The sequence below is a fragment of the Gymnoscopelus braueri genome, assembly GCF_963280865.1.
Source record: "Gymnoscopelus braueri genome assembly, chromosome: 12".
Lineage (NCBI taxonomy): Eukaryota > Metazoa > Chordata > Actinopteri > Myctophiformes > Myctophidae > Gymnoscopelus > Gymnoscopelus braueri.
Genome location: NC_137614.1, coordinates 35,602,064 through 35,619,316, shown reverse-complemented (window position 1 = coordinate 35,619,316; position 17,253 = coordinate 35,602,064). Strand labels below are relative to the sequence as shown.

Below are 17,253 nucleotides of genomic sequence, written 5' to 3'. Positions count from 1 at the left end.
ACCCCCCCCCCACTACCTCTGAAGGCAACATTTCATCCCCATTTATTAACCCGAGTGTGCATAAAAAAAGACACGCCCCCCAGTGCCCAAAACCTTTTCTGGATCTTTCTGGACTCGAAAATCTTGGTCGGCCCACCCAACTGACCACTTAACCCATTAAGGCCTGAGGTTCCGATTCTTACTAATGTCTTCTAAATCCTAACAAGTTTTCTGAAAAACGTATGTTTCTATATCAGTGGTTCTCTAACTTTTCTCATGTCAAGGACCACCCAAAATGATATGTATTTGGCCACCGACCCCCATCTCAAAATATTTTGTTCCAGGGACCCCCATAAGCAAAGATTTGAGTTAAAAATTGTCGCTTTAAAATAATATAAATATATCAATTTGGACAAATGTTCTTGATTTTTCAAAAATAGCAGATCTACAAGCTCTATCTTAAGTGTAAAATAATGCTTTTTTTTAGATCAATTCCAGGTCTTAATGGGTTAACAATCTATTGAACACAATCAATGGATTGTGTTTTCCGGCTTCGATCAAGTGGAAGTGGAAGTTCTTACAGGATGACAGTGAAAACTATTTTTTTCAATGTTTTGCATTTAAAAATATATAAATATTAATATTATTTTATCTTAGTGTTGGGCCACCTATTTTGGGGGCCCACTTGCAGTATCCCCGCGGTCCACCAGTGGACCCCAGCCCACAGGTTGTTGGCATGGTAATGTTGGGATGGGGTGTCTATAGAAACCAGCGATTAGCCACAGAGTTAGTGTATTCATACATCCTCCTGCTTTGGTAACTGAGAAGGCTTGCATATTCAAAGCAGCAATCTGTCTGTCTGTCTCTCTCTCTCTCTCTCTTTGTGTCTGTCTGTCTGTCTCTTTCTCTCTCTGTCTACTGTATATCTGTCTCTGTCTATCTCTGTCTCTCTCCCTAGTTTAGATGAAGTCAGAGAGGCTTTGAAATGGCTGGCTGTCAGCCCTCAGGCTTGAGGTACACACTCAGACTCTCACTCTATCTCTCACACACACACACACACCCACCCACCCACCCACCCACCCCCACCCCCACCCCCACACACACACACACACACACACACACACACACACACACACACACTGCTAGAATGAGGATGTGGAGAGAGGTCTTTGGATATTCCGGGTGTCACCTCGCTCCGTCTCATCTCCTGGCTGCCGAGGTGGAACTGCGCCGTTTTAATTAGTGTGGTATTTCGGTGGCGTGGCCTCGCTCCCGGCCCCCCAGACAGGATTTAAGGAGCCGCGCCATCCAGCTCACACCGACAAGACCCCGCCGAGTACCCAGCAGAGTAGACGTCTAAACTCTGAGATGGTGTTCCATTTGTACCCTCTCAGAGTGAAATTAAGAAACCCTTTATGTCGGCCAGCCTACATTCAATACAGTCAGTCACCTTCTTTCTCTTAGTCACGTCTAACTCTGAGTGTACAAATGGAACCAAAAGGACCCTTACGGAAACATTTACAAGACCGCACCAAGTACCAAGAGTAGACGTCTTAACTCTGAGAGCCGCTTGCACTGCGTGCAAATGGAACCTTCCATTCGTACCTTCTCAGTAGGCCAGCCTACATTCAGGCTCCTGAGCAGCTCGCGCCTCGTTCCTTATTTACCCGAGTCACGTCTAAAAAGGCCAATTTATTTAACTGTCGATCGACCTGGTGTCACGTGGCGAAAGTGCCGCCAAGACGATGTTCGCGGAGGACCTCCGCCGACGGTGTCACGTACCTGGAAAGAATTAAAGGTTGCGGACGCCTTCATGAAATGTCGCATTTCGCCAACCCCATACCCTAGGTGGGGTCGGCGAAAGGGCCTACTCTGTGTGGAGTTTGCATGTTCTCCCCGTGTCTCCTAGGGTAGTTAATACCCTCACAAAAACATGTAGCAATCCTGGTCGCTATACCGCCTCCCCCATGACAGCCGGGGCGCCTGATGGAGGGGAAAAGGAACTGGCTGGAATAACGTGTTCCTTCCACGCGCTACGTACCTACCAGGGAACACACACCCCCCTGTCAGGTGACGACAAGAAGGTCAGTTGGCTCTCATTGCATTGAAGGAGGCATGAGTTCGGCCCTGGGCTCCCTAGGCTGGTGGGGGGAGTGTAGCGCCCAGGATCACTTGGAAAATTGGCACCGGGTGAAAAAAGGGTTACAAAATCGCGGGATACATTTTAGAAAAAGAAATGAAATGTCGCATACTGTGATTGGTTGAGAAGACGCACGCGACTACAACCACTTGCATTTCCTTTGTTTACGCTTTGTGGCAACGCTGTCGCGTAGAATATGATGCTCAAAACTCAAGACTGTTGCGAGACATGTAGTGCGAGTTATATTAATCACCCTCTATGTAGGCCAGCCTATGCTGTGTGTACAGTATAGGTCCTCCTGAGCGGGCCCCGCCGTGTCTGTGTACGGCCGCTGTAAGTGCCATTAACCCATTGATACCTGGAACGCTTCTGTGTCACTTTAGATGCCTTTGGCTATTCAAAAATAGCAGATATACAAGCTCATAGCGCGGCACCGAGTGCCGCGCTACGAGCTTGTATATCTGCTATTTTTGAAAAGTCTCGAAAATATTTTTTTTAGATTTTTTTTCAAAAAACTGTTAGGATTTAGAAGACATTTCTAGAATCTTCTCAGGTCTTAATGGGTTAACCCAGCACCGTGCAGGGAAATGTCCACCCATCATTTGGGAGACGGCTCCTTGCTCTCTCTCGGCGAGCTCATATAAATGTAAATTAGAATCTCTCCCCTCGGGCCTCCTGACCAATTCCAAACGACTCCCCGGGCTGTCTGAGCCAGGTGATGGTGGTGCCGGAGCCAATTGGCAACCGGGGGCTTTCGCCTTAACCTGTTATGGTGGAATAACCTGACAGAACGTGCCGTGACACACCAGCCCTCTCTCTACCTACACGCACAAGTGGTGGAAGAAGTACTCAGATTTTTTTTTTACTTAGGTAAAAGTAACAATACAACACAATAAAGTTAGAAGTAGAAGGCCTGTATTCAAAGTTTTTCTTGACTGAAAGTATTGGCATCAGAATATACATACAGTACCAAAGTAAAAGTGCCCAGATTTTTGTGGTTGATGTATGTTTTGTAATAATCTAAATCTGCAAAGTAACTAGTAACTAAAGATTTCAAATTGTAGTAGAGTAAAACCACTGCTACACACACACACACACACACACACACACACACACACACACACACACACACACACACACACACACACACACACACACACACACACACACACACACACACACACACACACACACACACACACGCACACACTCCGCCTTCCGGGTTTCCAGGTAACGCTGGGTTTCGTTTCGCCTAAGACCCCCCCCCCACTGTGTTTCCCTGACACGACAAACATTTATTGCGGCGTGTTAAGAGTATGTGCGGGGAAGCTGCAGAAAGAAAGGCTATATATTAGCATAGGGTAAAAGGCATAGCCGCGGGCCGTGTCTGCATGGCGCTCAATGCTTATCACAGGGAGGAGGAGAGCGAGCCTCAACCTCTCCGCATTCATAGACTCTGAGCTCTTTTTTTTCTTCAAACGGAGCTCACACCCCAGCAAACAGACGGCGGGGGGTTGGCTAAAGCCTCGGGTCATTGTTCTCCAAACCCAAATATCGGCGCTAGTAAAAAATTCTGTGGAGAAAATGTACTTTCCAAACCAACCCAAGGAAACTGATCTGTGTTCCTGACTGTCCCCCTTTTCCATGAATTATAAGGCCTTTGGGTGTCTCTGTAATCTCTTATGGGCCGTCCACGCCAAGAGCAAGAACTATAACAATAACTATAAACAGTTTTAAAAATCATTCTAACTCAAGTGGATGGTGCCGTGGAGTCCCCCACCACGACCATAACAACACAGATTATCTCAATGAGAACGATTTGATGAACGATAGAAACACTTGACAGCCAATCGAAATCCAGCCTAATTCGTCCAGGATGTCTCGATTCAGCCAATCCTGGACAGAGCAAGCCTTTCTTTTTTTCTCCCCCTGTTAATCCTCAATGCCAGGCGCTCTGATGCAATGAGATGCAGTTATCAGTGGTGGAAAAAGTACTCAAATGTTTTACTTAAGTAGAAGTATTATTTGTAGAAGAGCTGCATTGTAGAAGTACTCTGTTACAAGTAAAAGTCCGGAATGCAAACTTTACTTGAGTAAAAGTACAAAAGTATTGGCATCAAAATGTACCAAAAGTAAAAGTACTAAAGTGTTTGCAGATCAAGTGTTTGCAGATCTACAAAGCTCACAACGCGTCTTGTAGATCTGCTATTTTCAAATAGCCTAGGTATAAAATAGTGCTAAAGTGGTTAATGTATGTTTCATAATATAATAATGTATATCTCAAAAGTAACTAGTAACTTAAGTTTTCAAATAATTGTAGTGGAGTAGAAGTAAAAGTATTGGAAATTGGAAATACTCAAGTAAAGTACAAATACTTCAAAATCTGTCCAGTACTTAAATGCACTTTCCACCACTGACCATGAACCAGGGCACACAGTTCTTGTGTCATGATGATGAGGAGATAGTAACTAAAGCCTTCATGTCTCTTGCTTGGACACCGGTATTGAACACCAGTGGCTCTGAACTCTGAACATCTCAGCACCTCAGATCATTTTGAGGAAGAAAAGCAAAAACCAGGCGTCTCATGCAGACATCAATGAGGATTATGATCTTAATAAATGCACCTTCAATAATGATAATAATGATTCCTTTTTGTTTGCAGCTCCCAGCAGTTCTCCAATAATCAAGTGATAACGGAAAGAGGATAATGAGATGTAAACAGCATTTGACACATCCGCTTGTTTTTGAAATCCTGCCTGTCTGAGACAGTTAATTCTAGATAAGGCTTGACACCTAGCGCATACAAAAGGACACTCGAAAACTAAGAGAGAGAAAGAGAGAGAGAGAGAGAGAGAGAGAGTAGGAATGGGCGATATGACTTGAAATATCACTATTATTTCAAACTTTTGCTTCGATTACAATTAATGAATGATTGTAAAAAATATATACAGTGAAAATAGCAGATCTACAAAATTTTCACAATTTTTGTCACGCCAGCATTGTAGAACAAATTATAATACAGGGATAAGAGGTTAATCAGACTACACGATTTAGTCAATTATATTAAAAAAATATCAGAATGTATTTGTGTCGATTTGTTGATATATAAGACATTTTAAAAGTCTGGTTCTCAATTAGTCTATTCACCTCCATGAGCTAGTCTGTTATTGGTTCTAAATATTGATTTTGATATATTTCCTTTAATTGCCCAGCCCTAAAATAGAGAGAGAGAGATAGAAAACGCACGCACGCACACACACACACACACACCCCAAAAACACGTCACGACACTTCTTAATGCACCCCGCTGACCCGAACTTCTCCGCACCGCTTCAACACGACAGCCGGGGGGAGGGGGGGGGGGGGCACAGCGAGACGAAGCAGCCGGTCGGCCCCTCTCTAGTCTAGTCGCTGTCAGTCTGGCTCCCGCCGCGCTTTCTGCTAATTAACTTGATTAGGAAGCAACCGCACCGGAGGTCCGCCGCTCAGGTTCAACAGGTACTCTCCCTGCTTCATGCGACTGCTCAACAACAATCCTATAATCACCGTGTGGCCGGCGTGTCGCCGAGCCGGCGCCGAGATGTTCATCAACCCGAGACATGCAAATGATCAGAGAAAAGGACTCACTGGGGAGGCTTGTCACCGCAGGTGACTGATTAGCTTTTGTATTTTTGTTTACAGCGGCAAACACCCCCTCCCCCCTTCCATCCCTGCTTTCCAGAGCTCTGTGTCAATGACAATGACCAAATTATTTTTTGTGCGAGGCCCCCCCCCCCCCCTCCCCGAGGACCGGGATAGATATTCACACACACGGACACATCGCTAACAAGCATCTGTATAGACGCCAGAAAAATCCAGTAAAAAAAAAAACAATCTCGTCTCGCCTCCCTTCAGTTTAACCCGTTAAGACCTGAAGCCGATTCTACAAATGTTTTCTAAATCCCAACAGTTTTCTGAAAATAAACGTATGTTTCTATATCAGTGGTCCTCAAACTTTTTCATGTCAAGGACCCACAAAATTTATTTGGCCGCCGACCCCCATCTCAAAATAATTTGTTCCAGGGACCCCCAGAAGCAAAGAAAATGTTCGCTTTAAAACAATATATATTCCAAGATTTGAACACATTTTCACGATTTCTCAAAAATAGCAGATATACAAGCTCATAGCGCGGCACTCGGTGCCGCGCTACGAGCTTGTATATCTGCTATTTTTGAATAGCTCAAAGTATATAAAATAATTAATAAATTAATAAATAAATAGCTACAAATCAAAAAATGACACAGTATATATGCGTTCCCGGTCTTGATGGGTTAACTGAGGAGGGGTGAGTCAGTCTGTCTGTAAGCAGCTGTACCCACTCATCGTTGTGACAGCAAACATCTCTTCTCCTCCTCAAGGTCACACGACTCTATTATTTACTACCTTTGGCGTGTGAGCCAGGCTCTGCCGTGTTCATTGTCCTCTCCTCAGTATACTCTCAAAATAGCCCATGTATGTGTTATAGATTGGCAGCTAAGTAGAAACTAAACAACACTGGCCATGAAAATAAATGTCGTCCGGGGTCCCCCAGGGGTCCTTGAGGGGAGTCCAGGGGGGACCCCATGCTAAATGTGGAATTGTTAACACTTAACTGTAAGCCCCTGTATTATTTTTCGGCTATTCGAAAATCGTCGAGCTACAAGCTTGCAACGTGTTGCGATGCGACGCGCTGTGAACAAAAATATTGACAAAAATGGGGGTCCCTGTCACAACACCTTTTCAAATGGGGGGGTCCGTGGCCAAATACAGTTTGTGGGGGTCATTGGCATGGAAACTTTTTTGAGAGCCCCTGGACTAAAGTGACAGAGCGCTCGTATCAATCATGCTGTTTACCGGGGGAGACTTTAACCCATTAAGACCTGGGACGCATTCTGTGTGTCATTTTTTAGATTTCTTTGGGCTATTCAAAAATATCAGATCTACAAGCTCACAGCGCGCTGTGAGCTTGTAGATCTGCTATTTTTGAAACATCGTGAAAATGTGTGGCAAAATCTTGGATTATGTATTTTTTGTAAAACATTTACTTTCAGGAAACCCCAGTAGCAAAGATTTGAGTTACAAATGAAAAAAATATATATATATTTGCGCAAATTTTCATGATATTTGATCAGAGCTCATAGCACGGCACTCGGTGCCGCGCTATGAGCTTGTAGATCTGCTATTTTTGAATAGCCAAAAGAAATCTAAAAATGACACACAGATGCTTCCACCGGTCTAAATGGATTAACAGTCAAGACGGCCTCGTCGACTTTGGCCGGCATGTGTTGTCCCTTTCGGGGACAGCGTGCAGTGTGAGTGAGTGAGTTGAGTGGTGGGCGGGGTGGGTGGGTGGGTAGGTGGGGTGTCGGGGCACCCTGCCGATGGCCCTCGCGTTGTTGGGGGAGATTTACGACGGTGTCAGGTCTGCAGAATTTCATCCGCTTGACACCTGCCTGGCGGTCCGATCGATTACGTCGGCCCTGCCCGACGCCAGGAAAGGTGGAGAAAGCAACGACGGCGGGGCTATGATTTGTGTCTAAACTCTCATTCTTTGCAGATGATTGAAAAGTTTCAAAGCCTTGAGGTGCAGAGGTGTGTGTGCGTGTGCGTGTGTGTGTGTGTGTGTGTGTGTGTGTGTGTGTGTGTGCGTGTGTGTGTGCACATGGTCCATTGTGTTAGTGCTGAGATGGCCAAGCACAATGTGATACAGTGACAAACACTGTCATAGCACAAACACAGTGGGAGGGGGAGAGTGAGTGTGCGCACGTGTGTGTGTGTGTGTGTGTGTGTGTGTGTGTGTGTGTGTGTGTGTGTGTGTGTGTGTGTGTGTGTGTGTGTGTGTGTGTGTGTGTGTGTGTGCGCGTGTGTGTGTGTGTGTGTGTGTGTACTTGCAAACTCCTGCTCAGTGTGGGCTATTGATTGCTCCATTGAACCATTCAGGCACACGCACAGACACACACACACACACACACAGACACACACAGACACACACAGACAAACGCACGCACGCACGCACGCACGCACGCACGCACGCACGCACGCACGCACGCACGCACGCACGCACACACGCACACACGCACACACGCACACACGCACACACACACACACACACACACACACCACAACACACACAATACACAAACAAACACACATGACACATGCATCCCTTAGCTGCTTGTCAGGGTTGTGAATCCTTTATGCCCTGCAGGCAGAATGTAGAAGTAACAATACCACAAGGTAAAATACTCTCTTATACAAGTAAACGTCATATTGTCAACATTTTACTTGAGTAAAAGTACAAAAGTATTGGCATCAAAATATACTTGAAGTGCCAAAAGTAAAAGTACTAAAATGTTTGAAAATAGCAGATCTACAAGCTTACAACGCGTCGCGATGCGATGCGTTGTGAGCTTGTAGATCGGCTATTTTCAAATTGCCTATATGTATAAAACTAGAGAATATTTCAATATTTGTCAGATAAAGAAATATCTGATCTACAAGATCTATAAGCTCAGATATTTTCAAACTAGCTTAAGTATAGACTATGGGTTTAGTATTAATAATATATTTTAAGTAACTTGCATTGCAACTAAAGTTTTCAAATAATTGTAGTGGGGTATAAAAACTACAATATGTGCCTCAAGGTACAGTACTTGAGTAAATGTACTTAGTTACTTTCCACCACTGATCTAGTCTGACCTCAGCCCTCACAACACACTGAGAGTGGCAAACATCTAAAGGAAGAGAGAGAGAGCGTAAATAAATAAAGACTGAACATTTATAATTCAACTTCAAACTGTGTACACAGGTGTCAAGAGACTGGGACACAGTTTTTCAAATATTCATATAAGCGCGCACGCGCGCACACGCACACACACACATACGCAAAGCCACTTATTCATGCACACAATGACACTCTCTGACTCACTCATGGACTCACTCAATGAGTCTCTGTCACACACACACACACACACACACACACACACACGCACACCTTGAATATCATCAGTGTGACTAATCCAACAGTCTCACAGGGTACCTCCGCTTGGCTCTTTTGATGTTTAATTAAATCCAAAAAGGTGGGGGGTGGGGGGGGGGGGGGCGTTTGCGGCAGCCTGTTTTGCAAAATATGCAAATGTCAATCCAAATGCATTAAAGGAACATACTGCTCAAATTTCTGCCCGGTGGCAGGAGAGACGACGTGCGCGCGTGTGTGTGTGTGTGTGTGTGTGTGTGTGTGTGTGTGTGTGTGTGTGTGTGTGTGAGGGTGAGGGGGCGAAAAGAGAAAAAGTGCATTTTGTAAGAAATAATGAAATAAAAGCGAACGCACGTACTGTAAGCGGCCCGGGTGCAGTTTTACAGGTTATGTGCCGCGGCAATGGCAAACAAAATGCTAATGAGCGGCGGTAACAATCCCGACATCAGCTCCTATACTGACTTCAAGACAAAAACGACTGAAAGACGGAGCCGTCTCCTGCTTCCTTCTCTCTGTTTCTGACGAGACCCGTGGCCCCTAAACACCGCTAGAAGTTACAGTATGTAATACTTTTGTTTTGTGTGTAATAGACTCCTGGCTTTAGCCACAAATCCAGCACTATACGCTCTCGCCAGAAAAGGAACTAATGTGCAGTATGTGAAACTTGGAATAATTTCATATGTGAGCTCTGTATGGAACCGTTTGACAGCACATGGAACCCCCAACGGTTCTTTTTTGTACGCTACTGTAGCTTTCTGTAGCTTATGTTTTGTTTTGGCAGGCACTAGTGTTGATTTCGTCGACTAAAAAACTATGACGAAAAATGTTCGTCGACTACCTTTTTTCACTGAAGAAAACTAAATAAAAACTGAATAAAAAATTAGCTATGATGACTAAAACTACGACTGAATAAATTGACAATTCCGTCAACAAATAAAAACTAGACTAAAATGTCAGTGAGGGACTAGAGGAGTAGCCTGGTAAACCCTCCCTCCGGATTCTGCAATATTGGCTGTGCCTGGAGTTGGGCGGGAGTAATACCGTTGACTGACAACCCCTTCAGCCAATGATCGTTGTTCCCCTTCAGCCAATTGCAGTGCATTTTTACCACCTCCACAAATAATGTGACGCAACGGGACTTTTGAGATGGCCATGCCCAAAATAGGTTGCCTTATTCGGATACATGCGTGTCACTGCCCGCCCCTGCCGGTTCTCTGAATTTTTATTTTTAAATAGGCTCTGTCATGATTAATTGACCACATATATGAAGTTAAACAACTAAATTCTATCCAAAACGATATCTTATAAGTAAATTTCGTGCCTCAAAAAAGGAGTTTGAGAGCGTTATAAAACTGAAAGTAAGAAGTGAAGGCACTCGCACAAACAACAATGGCTGCCGTTCGTCTTTTGTCGGCTGCACTCAGGCTGCACTCGGCTTCATTCGGGCTCACTCGAACTCGCCACCTGATTGGCCAACTGTCGCTGTCAATCACAGAACGATGAGCGACGACGCTGATAGGCTCGTCCATTTGGTGTACGGGCTAGAAACGCCCAGACAAGCCTTCAGGCCAGACTCACTCCTGAAATCAAATGGAAATGAGATTTCCGGAGGGAGAGTTTACCAGGCTACTAGAGGAGTAGAGATCCAGTAGAACTAAAAGACAAGTCATTTTGTGTTTGGTTGCGCTCGGGTGTTGCGCTCTGAAAATAGCAGATCTACAAGCTCACAACGCGTCGCAGCGCGACGCGTTGTGAGCTTGTAGATCTGTTATTTTCAGCATGCAACCAAGTGTAAAATCAGCCATTACAACACCATCGAGGCACCGCCAAAATACATTTTAGTCGACTAAATCAACCGTAGATTTAGTCGACTAAAATGTTATGATATTTAGTGGACTAAAACTAGACAAAAACTAAAACATTTCAGATGACTAAAATATGACTAAAAACTAAATGGAATTTTATTCAAAAGACTATGACTACTAACTAAATCAAAATGTTGTGTCAAAATCAACACTAGCAGGCACACTGGATAAAGGAGGGCAGGTCGAGAGGTTATACTGTAAGGTCAGGGGGTTCTGACATGCGTTCCAGCATGCATAAAGGTCAGGTCAGGGGGGTGGGGTTGGTGAGGGTGGGACTGGGAGGAGGAGGGGGGGGGGGTTGGGGGTTAGACGGGATGGGACACACGCTGGGGGAAGGGAAGAACACTTTTCCAACCTCGCAGGTGCTCTCTTCAGAAGCAGGTACGCCCGGGAGAAAGTGTCGAGTGTGACAAGAGGGACAGAGAGAGACAGACAGACAGACAGACAGACAGACAGACAGACACAGCAGGACAAAAGCAGGAACATTGACATTGACCACTCCTTGTTGGGGTCCACTTGAAGGAGCGCCTAGGCCCAAGTGAACGGGAAGAATCCACCATTACGAGGGGGTCTCCCCCCCTCTGTAGCGAGTGGTATGTCCCAGAGATAGCCAGACAAAACGCAGACAGACAGACAGGCAGACAGACAGACAAACTGACCGACTGACTGACTGACTGACCGACTGACGCACTGAAACAAGAGAGAACACCTTTTTTTTTAATACAAAGAAAGCAGACAGAACAGAGACGAGACATAATAAAGAGGTACAGAGGAAGAGGAAAAACGACGGGAGTGAGGGAGAGGGTGGATCAGTGAAATATGGTAGGTAGGGGGGGTTTTCATTGTTCTTTGTTTTTGTGCATATGGGAGAGATGGGATGGGATGGATGGAGCGTGACGGATGGGCGAAGAGATGGGGCGATGGGAGGCGATAAACGAGGCACGCTTTCTTGAGGAAACAGGCATATAAACGCTGCCCCTGCCCCGTTTGAACAATCCCCTCCACACACACACCCCCACACGGCCTAGTAAACAAAGACACACACACACACACACACACACGTCTGTACAAATGTACAGGACGAAACGTTTACCCTGGAAAACATGAAGAAAACAACAAAACACATTGACAGTGGTGGAAAAAGTACTCAAATGTTTTACTTAAGTAAAAGTATCAATACTGCAATGTAGAAGTACTCTGTTACAGGTAAAAGTCCGGATCTCAAAATGTAATTGAGTAAAAGTACAAAAGTATTGGCATCAAAATATACTTAAAGTACCAAAAGTACTCGAATGTTTTGAAAATAGCTGATCTACGAGCTTGTAGATCTGCTATTTTCAAATAGCCTATGTATAAAATAGGGCTAAAGTGGTTAAAGTATGTTTCCTAATATAATAATTGATAATTGCAAAGTAACTAGTGACTAAGGTTTTCAAATAATTGTAGTGGAGTAAAAGTACAATATTTGCCTCGGAGATGTAGTGGCGTAAAAGTAAAAGTACTGAAAATTGGAAATACTTCAGTAAAGTAAAAATACCTCAGTACAGTACTTAAGTAAATGTACTTAGTTACTTATTTCCACCACTGAAAACAAACACATTGAATCTACCAGGAGTAAAAAACATAACAGGTCCCTATAACCGCCACCACCAGGCAGGGACCACTCACTCACCACAGGGCCCTTGCTGCTTGATGGGGATGTGCGTCTTGTCCAGGCACTCGGCCTTGCGGCGCTCGCAGTCGTTGGCGTAGGTGCGCCCGTCCTTCCCGCACAGCGGCCTGTAGGTGCCGTCGCACTGGATGGGCTCGCAGGAGCAGCGCACGCCCAGACGCTCCACCAGACACACGGCGTTGTAGGAACACTCCTCCTTGCACTCTTCTGCAAGAGGGGAGAGAGAGGGGAGAAGGTACATTTACTCAAGTACTGTACTTAAGTACAATTTTTAGGTATTTTTTACTTAACTGGATTCTTTAACACATCGACCGCCAGAGGTTAATCTCATAATGTACTCACCAGTGCCAAGGTGTTTTTGTTGTTTTTTTGTTTTTTTCATGTCGCCATAGATCTTGTTAAAATCCTTAAGATTGAGCTCTACACGGTCTGTTTACATCCGCGAGATCTCCCTGTATCTCCCAGTGAAGATCGCGTGTCAAACGGGGTATCCATGTTGTAGTTAGAGCGGATTACGTTAAACAGTGAAATGCGAGGAGAAAAAACTACAGGAAGAGAATTGAGTTTCAGTTTCGTCTGTAGAATGGGAGCGGGCGTGATCGTCAAAACCGGATCCCAAATAATTCTATTTCCGGTCATCAAACTGGAAACGGAAGTGGATCAAAAAAATTCCGAAAGTGCACCCGGACCGCGCATGCGCGAAAAGACCGCAGCCCGTAGGGCTACGGTCTCGGCGCTTAACAGTTGGATTTAACGGACCGTAGGACTACGTTCTTGGCGGTTAATGTGTTAAAGACGGGGTGCCGTGATTTTCAGTGATTTTTTCCCCCCCTAAAACATAATCATCAGGTATTATGGTTATACTAGGAGGAAGTTTTTTTTCAAAAAAGTGTAAAAAAAAAGTGTAAAATTATTTTTTTATGTGGGCACGCCTCCAGTTCATTAAGTATACCTGGTTCTCACCTTAGCACCTCCTCCACCACCTTAGCACCACCCACCTGTCCTAGTGCCTCCTCCTCCTCATGCCCACACCTGTTGTGTTATGATAATGAGGGGAGGGTATATTTTTTACTGTGTCATTAAATGGCTGTTTTTCTATTGGCACGTTTGACCCTCAAGGTTTCAGCCTCCAGGAAGAAACTCAAAATAGTCAGAGAAGACATAAAACACCATAAAAACACCACCAGGGGGCTTAATGAAGTTCTATCAAACTCATAGAGACATGAAAAACTGAAAAAGTGCAAAACCATGGCACCACCTCTTTAACATTTTCTGTACTTTTACTTCTACTCCACTATATCTCAGAGGCAAATATTGTACTTTTACTCCACTACACTTATTTGAAAACTTTAGTTACTAGTTACTTTGCAGATATCAATTATTATATTATAAAACATAAATTAACCACTTTAGCCCTATTTTATACATAGGCTATTTGAAAATAGGCGATCTACAAGCTCGCGACGCGTTGTAAGCTTGTAGATCTGCTATTTTCAAACATTTTAGTACTTTTACTTTTGGTACTTTAAGTATATTTTGATGACAATACTTTTGTACTTTTACTGAAGTAACATTTTGAACACAGGCCTTTTAGTTGTAACAGTATTTTTATATTGCGGTATTGCTACTTTTACTTAAGTAAAAAAAAATGTAGTACTTTTTACACCACTGGGGGAGAGAAAGCCAGAACGAACGGCACTGAAAAATGCGGGGAAAAAAAAACATCTGAACCGCAATCCTCAAGAGGAAAGCAATACGTTGCGACATGGAACTCATCCCACCTGGAAAGGAATCCAAGAGAACCCAGAATCGACGCCATTCACCCAGTATATTGAACGGATGAGGAATTTGACTTGGGTGGAGTTGTGAGGATTACAGTATGATTCAGCGAGGGAGAGACTTATGTGTATAATGCTGTTAGTATTGCATGGTATGCGTCCTCGCAGTAAACCCACTGCCGAGTTGAAACCACCCTCACTTTCCCCACTTGAATTGGATCTTTTTTTCTGGTGAGCAGCCGGGATAAGACTCCAGCAAAGCCCCTGAATGCGCATCGGGCTGCCAGTGGCCGTGTTGCAATCATCGCTTCCACGCGCAAGACCTCACAAAGTATACAGTATTTATGACAACCAAGAAAAGAATTCCCTTATAAATATATATATATACTGTATGTAACGCTGCAGTAATAAGTTGCTGTAATATGCAATGGAGACATTATATAAAACGACACGATATATCTGCTTTGCTGAAACCCTAAACTTTAACCATATCTGGGGAAGCTCTACATTAGCATTTAGGGTAAACTATGTTATACTTAGCAAGTGCAGCGGTGTTGCAGTGGAAAAAGTACTCAAATATTTTACTTAAGTAAAAGTATCAATACTGCAATGTAGAAGTACTCTGTTACAAGTAAAAGTCCGGAATTCAAAAAGTACTTGAGTAAAAGTACAAAAGTATTGCACTTAAAGTACCAAAAGTAAAAGTACTAAAATGTTTGAAAATAGCAGATCTACATGTAGATCGGCTATTTTCAAATAGCCTAGGTATAAAATAGGGCTAAAGTGGTTAATGTAAGTTTTATAATATAATAATTGATATCTGCAAAGTAACTAGTAACTTAAGTTTTCAAATAATTGTAGCGGAGTAAAAGTACAATATTTGTCTCGGAGATGTAGTGGAGTAGAAGTAAAAGTATGGACAATTGGAAATACTCCAGTAAAGTCAAAGTACCTCAAAATTGTACTTAAGTACAGTACTTGAGTAAATGTACTTAGTTACTTTACACCACTGTCTACTTCTATTTGTTTTACATGTTAGCCTATAATGACCCCAAATGCCCCAAAGCAGTTTGATGACAGGTTGAAAATGGATGAACTCCGAACAATTAAATTCATGAGGGGGCCACAAATAAGCCATAAGGGAGAGATGGAAGAATTTAAAAAAAGATATGAATAGAATTGTGTGTCATGGAAGTGAGTCAAAGCCATTAGAGGCGGACTCACTCCTTCTATCTGGAGCCGAGGAGGCACTCCAATGCTTTGAATCTGTTCTATTCTTCATCACTGGATCACATCTGTAACCCGCGATTCAATTGATTCTTCCCCCTTTTCTTTCTTTTAAAAGGCAGTGGGGGCTTCACTTCATTTACATCAGGGACTTATCTGGGTGACAGAGCTAAAGAATGTCCTCGCTGTCGTCGGGCAGAAACCTTGTATCTCCATATATTTCATGAATTGTATGTCTTGACTGATGAATTGAGTACAATGGACCACAATGTGTTATCCTTTTAAGCATAAGCTTTGACTGTACTACCTGTACTGTCAATACTCGTGTTAATTAATGTATGCTATTTATGGATTTATTTGTAAGTGAAAGTGGAAAAGTGGTTGTGTCTGTCTGTGGGTTTTTATGAATATCGAACTAAAGTATAAACAAAAGCTTGTGACAAATGTACATTACTACATCGGCTCCAATTGGAACACCAGGTTCTTTTTCCATTTCCTGAAAAGCAACCGTTTTGATCATGCGAGGTTTCCACACCGACAGCGGACGATGTATGATGATGCCACGGCTTACAAAGTCGAAGGCGGCCATTTTCATCAGCTATACCAGATCGTAATAATGTGCTGAGGACTATGATTTCACGCGGTTCCTGTTTCAAATTGAATTGTTCACTCGTTTGAAAAAGACACAGGGCGAGACGAGGGGGGAGAAGAAACACCAGAGTGGTTTATATTTTTGCTTACACGCGCAAATGTTGAGCGCACGGCACGCTACCGACCGTTATTTTTGTTTAGCTTTTTACACCCAAACGCGGCCTACACACACACAATACTACAGAGACCAGGATTTCAGCCCTGAGCTCAAACGGCGCCGCATCCTTCCATCACAGCGTCAAGGAAGACGGAGCAGACAGGGTGGAACGCTCCCGTCACGCTCCTGTTCTGTTGACAGAAGAAGGGCGACCCCGGCCGTCTTCCGTTCTTGTCTTTGGGTTTTGTCAGGGGGGGGCGTGGGGGGAGGGGGTTTCCTCGCGTCAGCGCCGCACGCAGACCCTATACGGAGGAGGCAGTGCTACGGCCGTGGCCTCTCTGCCAGCAACACAACAACGACAACACGGCGGGGGAAATTGGATTTTTTTTGTCCGATGGCTATCTGATGTATACAGTAAAAAGGCCTGACAGCTCTGTGGTGTTGACTATAGGCTTAACCCGTTCAATCCGGGAGGAACGCGTCTCTGATCATTTTGAAGATTTCTTTTGGCTATTTTTGAAAAATCATGAAAATGTTCGCAAATCTTGGAATATATATTTTTAAAGCGAACATTTGTAACTGTCAAATGTCTCAATAAATGCCTTCATTTCTCTGAAATACTATTGTTGCCATATGAGTGGTGCTCAAACTTCTTCTTGTCAAGGACCCCCAAAATTATACGTTTTTGGCCGCCGATCCCCATCAAAATATGTTGTTCCAGGGAGAAGCAAAGATTTGAATTCAACACAAATATTCATGATTTTTCAAAAATAGCAGATCTACAAGCTCGTAGCGCGGCACTCGGTGCCGCGCTATGAGCTTGTAGATCTGCTATTTTTGAATAGCCCA

At 43.9% G+C, this 17,253-nt stretch overlaps 1 protein-coding gene across 1 annotated transcript in view; it reads right to left on the bottom strand.

Moving 5' to 3' along the window:
* LOC308097323 (agrin-like) overlaps positions 1 to 17,253 on the bottom strand; it is a 419,134-nt gene that overhangs the window by 140,171 nt on the left and 261,710 nt on the right. The window contains 1 exon segment of the mRNA XM_080445056.1: positions 12,652 to 12,858. Within this exon segment, the coding sequence (XP_080301182.1) occupies positions 12,652 to 12,858 (207 nt within the window).